The 6,000-nt window shown below is 45.8% G+C and overlaps 1 protein-coding gene across 1 annotated transcript in view; it reads right to left on the reverse strand.

Annotated features, from left to right (window-relative positions):
* The window catches only part of TRMO (tRNA methyltransferase O), a 54,924-nt gene extending 49,919 nt beyond the window's left edge, over positions 1–5,005 (reverse strand). The window contains exon 1 of the mRNA XM_040361127.1: positions 4,533–5,005. Within this exon, the coding sequence (XP_040217061.1) occupies positions 4,533–4,605 (73 nt within the window). The 5' untranslated portion in view covers positions 4,606–5,005. The remainder of the gene's footprint in view (positions 1–4,532) is intronic.
* Positions 5,006–6,000: the final 995 nt, after the last annotated feature.

Here is a 6,000-nt window from a genome sequence, read left to right on the forward strand (position 1 = left end):
TGACTGTGGTCCCAACGGCCTTGAGATCATTCACAAGCTCCTCCTGTGTAAGGATGAGCTCCAGCATGTTCGCATAGTACACGTGCAGAGCCCGTCAGGAAGTCTGCACGGCGCTGCGCTATTCGCAGCCAGGGAGACATTGTCCCGATGCTCGGCTGAAGAGAGCGGGAAATGTCTCCCTGGCTGTGATTAGCGCAGCGCCGTGCAGACTTCCTGGTGGGCTCTGCACGTGTACTATGCGAACACGCTGGAGCTCATCCTTACTCCTGTTCATTTCTAGGCTGATTTTTTCACTTTTCTTATGATCATCCTTACCCCATGAGCCCCCATTCACACCTAGGCGTTTTGTCGCCTGTAGTGTGACGCCGCAGCAGCCCCAAGACGAGGGAGGGATGAAAACACATTGCCCTCTATGGAGATGGTTCACATCTCCACGCTGAACGCCTGCCGCCTGCCGCCTGAAAAAAAGTCCCGGACCTTTTTTTCAGGCGGCTTTCGGCGTTCGGCATAGGAGATGTGAACCATCTCCATAGAGGGGGTGAGGCTGCATTCACAATCGCGGCGTTTTGTCGCCGCAAATCGCGGTACAAAACGCCGCAATTTGTCGCCGCAATTTGCGGGACAAAACGCCGCCATTTTGTACGCCTAGGTGTGAATGCAGCCTGAGGCAAAATCTTGCATTGAGCTCCACACCGAGGGTCATTTATGTTTTTTTTTTTGTATTTCTTCCATTTGCAAATAATCACTCCAACAGTTGTCTCCTTCTCACCAAGCTTATTGAGATGGTCTTGTAGCCCATTCCAGCCTTGTGCAGGTCTACAATCTTGTCCCTGGTGTCCTTTGACGGCTCTTTGGTTTTGCCCATGATGGTGAGGTATGAATGGAAGAAAGATTCCGTTGAAAGGTGTCTTTTATACACATAACGAGTCGTCGTTAGAAGCACCTTCTTAAATTGACAGGATTAATCTGTGTACCACATGAGCACATTTCTGTCCTGGTCACAACTAGGGATGAGCGCAGCCATGTTTGCATCTTAGTCCGAACCTACCTGAAAAAGCCTGCCAGGAGGCTCTCACTGTAATGGACCAATCATAAGCAGCCGAGGCATTCCCCGCCCTGCAGTCACATATATACATTCCCTTTGCATATATGTGGCCATTAGAAAGCATGGGGCGCCTTACAGCCTACCTAAAAAGGGTACCCCCCCCCCCCCCCCCCCAGAATATATCAAAACAATATTTTTCGCTAAAAATACACTAAAATCCTTATTAGTGGACAAAAGAACAATTTACAAAAGCCCTGCTAAATCTAAAAGATAAAACTGTATTGAGTTAATAAATAAAGCTCTTTGTGTGTGAATGAGGTCTAGCGGCTCATTTATATGGTCACTGTGGCCTGTGCAGTGTGAATCAGCAAATCTTTATGTGTGTGGAGCCGCATGTGTGCAGGCAGCCTATGTTGTGCTATGGGGACGCAGCAACCGTATGAACATAACTGCAGGACCTGCATATCTTTAAATTATTACCTGCGGTCGGGTTCGTATAGCCTCTGCGTTCTCATAGAGTAAAAGGCAGCTCCAGGTGCATGAACAAATCACTTATCCAGTCAGCTAGAGCAACTGTGTGAATGAGCCCTTAGGGCTTGTTCACGTTTTGTTGGGGGCGGTAAAACACCACAGTTAAGCTGCACTTTTACCAATCCCCAACCATTATCCCCTTTAGCTGCAGTGGCAGTAACTGGGGGTGAACACATGCTGCGGCCGTGGCAGGAATTAAACCCTTGTTAGAATGCGATCCATTCCCGTGAATGGGGCTGCTCTACAAGCACCCTGCAACCATGTGCATTGCACATGGTTGAGAGGTGATAATGTTGGATTGAAGGGTAAGCAGACGGTGAGGAGGAGATACAACATCTCCTAATCACCTGTCAAATGCTCTCTGAAGACCGATTTGTAAGCAGATATCAAGGGTCTAAACCACTGATGTCTCACTTTTAAAACAGAGAAATGGACGGAGGACATTGATTTCTCAATCCCTCTCTCTACAGCCTCAGCTGCACTAAATGAACGAGAAGTGATCTGTACAGAAGCTCCATGTTCATTCATAAACAGAAAAATCCAGTTTACTATTTTTCAGTTATGAATGAACACAGGAGCAATTGGTTATGATCGCTCACTGTGTTCATTCAGGAAAGGAAGAGGCCAGTAAATATGACTCAATTTTTCTGTGCCCTGCAGCAGCCAGTGGGAGAGAGAGGAGGAGAAGCTGGTAGCACTGCAGAGGGGGGCCAACAATGTGTTTAAAGCAATGGAAAGGGGGGTGAACAGGGCCGTGAGGAGCTATCCCCCTGCAGCTGAAAGCCAGGGAGGGAGAGAAGAAGCCAGCTGTGCTTCAAGGGGAGCCACAGGGGGATTGGTTTCACAGATTGCCCCCCACCACTCATATGTACAAACAGGGCTGCCGGTAAGGCAGTACAGCTGGCCCTCCTGCTCGTTAGGTACTTGAGCACCCCCCTGTTGAATTGGAGACAAAATCCCATACAGGAGGGCCAACTGTACTGCCTCATCGGTGGCCCAGCTTGCAGCTACAGCGCAGAAAATTCCCTAGCTGCAGATGATTAGCCCAGTAAATTGACAGCTTCCTCGCCGGCTCGTTCAGGTGGGTTCAGACTAAGATCCAAACATGCCTGTGCATATCCCTAGTCACAACACACACAGCAAAAAAAACCTGTGGAGATAGATAAAAAAAAGAAAGAGGGTGGACTGGCCAAGTGCATTATCCTACAATATTTTTTATTAGGAGTTAAATAAAATAGGTACTAGAGCTACACGATTAGTCGTTAAAGAATCGAGATTGCGATTCAACCCCCCTCGTGATCTTAACACAGAATTTCCTTGATTCAGTGCAGAGAGTTCTCTGCTTGAGCCGACAGCTGTCAAAAAATAAAAAAACAACCAGGCAGCCTGCCAAGTTTATCACAACATCGCTCAAGCGTGATAAAGAGAAACATTGCAACATTTCATTCTTTTAGAATTTAGCTCAAAGGAATGAATTTCGGTCTGTAAATGAGGGAAGTTTAACCACTTAAAGACTAAATCTTTTTCTGACACTTATTGCTTACAAGTTAAAATCTGTATTTTTTGCTAGAAAACCCCCAAACACATTATATATAATGTATATTTTAAGCAGAGACCCTAGAGAATAAAATGGTGGTTGTTGCAATATTTTATCTCACACGGCATTTGTGCAGCGGTCTTTCAGACGCAATATTTTTGGAAAAATACACTTTAATAAATAAAATAAAAAACGAAACCGTAAAGTTAAAGCGGTAGTAAACCCGCTGCTGTTTTTTTTGGTTTCACCTACCTGAAAGGCAAAAGCCATAATGAGCTTGTATGCACCGCATACTAGCTCATTATGAAATACTTACCTTGGAACGAGGCGTGGGGAACTTACCTGGTCCACGCCGAGGGAGATGTCATCTCGCCTCAGCGTGTCTTCCGGGTATCGCCGCTCCAGAGCTGTGAGTGGCTGGAGCGGCGATGGCTGGAGCGGCGTGCATGCGCACGGAAGACTTCTTTCCGGCAAGGTCCGGCGGCTGCCGGGCCTTTAGTCGAGGATACGCTGCAGTCAGCGGGGCATTGCGAGGGGAATATCTCCTATACCGTACAGGTTTAGGAAGAAATTCTTAATACCTACAGGTAAGCCTTATTATAGGCTTACCTGTAGGTAAAAGTGGTAGTACAGAGTTTACTACCACTTTTGTATAAATTATAATGTGATAGATGATGTAATACTGTGAGAATCATGATTTTTTATTCTAAGCAAAAAAATAGCGATTCTCATTTTCGCCAGAATCGTACAGCTCTAGTAAGTACTGCTCACAAACATAGGTAGTAAAAACGCTCATCAGGTCACTAATCGTGGCTACACTCTCCCAGACCAGCTGATACCTCCAGCATAGGGGAACCTCACCAGGGACTTATGCGTTTCGAAGGTATGTCCTTCATCAGAGCCACATCAGTGCCATCGGATAATGCACTAGGCTAGTGCACCCTATTTTATTCCTTCATATATCTCCACAGTGTTCTGAGGACAACCCAAGTCCTAGATGGCAGCTACAGGAGAATTATCCATTCTTGCAATGGCACCACATTTATAGGGCATCTCACTCAAGAGCAGGGGATATTGTTGAAGTCTTTTGTTAGCAGTAAAAACCTGACAAAAGCGCAAATTATTCCCCATTATGTCCAAAACTGTACAAACTATTGGGCTGGAACTAGAAACAGGAAAAACGAAATTGGCACATTTGTAAATTTTTTTTTTTTTATGTTTAAGTGTCTGCTTTACGCTTTGTGCCCTTATTTCACATATAGTCCTAACTCAAAAGTTACGTGTACTTTAGTGTTCTCTTCCAGATAGAGGCTATGATCTAAAAAATATGGAATGAACCCATTTGCTTTTGTTGCCTTGTATCTGCATTCAACGTGTGTTGCATTTGCCCACATTAAACATGGCCGCCCATGTGCCTACCTGTCTCCAGTGAAGAAAATGCGGGCTCCGTATCCCTCTTCTCTTGGCACGTTTCGCATTTTTTGTTGTCCATTTATGTTGCCTCCGACCGGCGCGATGTTCGGTTGTATCTCCAATACAGGCGTGTGTTCTAATCGCAGGGCTGCGTAGACAAATTGTCTCACGAATCTAGTGCATACAAAACACTGAGCTCTTATAATATTCACTGCCTACATTCAGACCAAAATGGGGGTTAAGGCTCTGTCAACTACTATATAAGTGTAATGCAGTGTGTTTATGTGTAATAAAAGATCTTCTCAGTCAGTGCTCCTTGTGTAAGAACACAGCACAGTGTATCCTCTTCTATCTGTGCAACCTATAAATCAGCACAGCCTGTCCTCTTTTCCTCTATACAACCCTTATTATTACAGAGACTCTGCTACTTCCACTCCTCGTTGCATACTGTGTGCACACACTTCCTGGTTGTGACATGCTGCAGGTCATGTGACATGCTGCAGGTCATGTGACATGCCGTGCTCCAATCAGTACCGCTCTGTATGTCCCCCCAGCTCCCCTTGTTCCTCTCCTTGTTTGCACATACTATAATGTAACATAAAACGAATCCTCTCTCCGCTTGAAGCAATTTGTAACAATACTTGATAAAAAAAGGTAGTCGGCTACATATTCTACTGTGTTCTTAAAGCTGTATATGGCAGCAATCACACAGATAGCAGAAAAGCAAAACATTCCTTTTTAGTTTTGGATGGGGTGGAGAACGCCTGTCAGGTTTTTATTGCTATATGGGAGAGATTCATCCTCTCTTTTTATCCTGTTTACCATTATCACACAGGGTGACAGTAAAAGATTCACCCCTCTATTCGTCCTGTTTACCATTATCACTAGGGTGACCACATTTCCAAACTGCCATTCAGGGACACCCCCCCCCCCCCTAAAAAATATATGTTTTTTTACATATTTTTTTGCGTATTTTGGGGGCAGGGGCGTATCATGAAATCAGCGGGCCTGTGTGCAAGATCAAAAGAGGGCCCTAGGCCCCATCAAATGCTGCCACTGTTCCCCATCTAATGCCACCACTTGTGCCTCATCAAATGCGGCCACTTGTACCCCATCAAATGCAGCCACTTGTGCCCCATCAAATGCAGTCACTTGTGCCCCATCAAATGCAGTCACTTGTGCCCGTCAAATGCCACCACTGTGCCCCATCTAATGCCGCCACTGTTCCCATCATATGCCGCCACTGTTCCCATCAAATGCAATCACTTGTGCCCCATCAAATGCAATCACTTGTGCCCCATCAAATGCCACCACTGTGCCCCATCATATGCAATCACTTGTGCCATCATATGTAATCACTTGTGCCATCAAATGCAATCACTCGTGCTCAGGGTGGGCGCCGGTCACAGTGGGCTGCTATAGCGTCATTGAAACGTCATGCCAGTACAAGCAGGCAAGACGCTTCATTTGCAGT

The sequence above is a fragment of the Rana temporaria genome, chromosome 1 (assembly GCF_905171775.1).
Source record: "Rana temporaria chromosome 1, aRanTem1.1, whole genome shotgun sequence".
In the NCBI taxonomy this organism is placed as follows: Eukaryota; Metazoa; Chordata; class Amphibia; order Anura; family Ranidae; genus Rana; species Rana temporaria.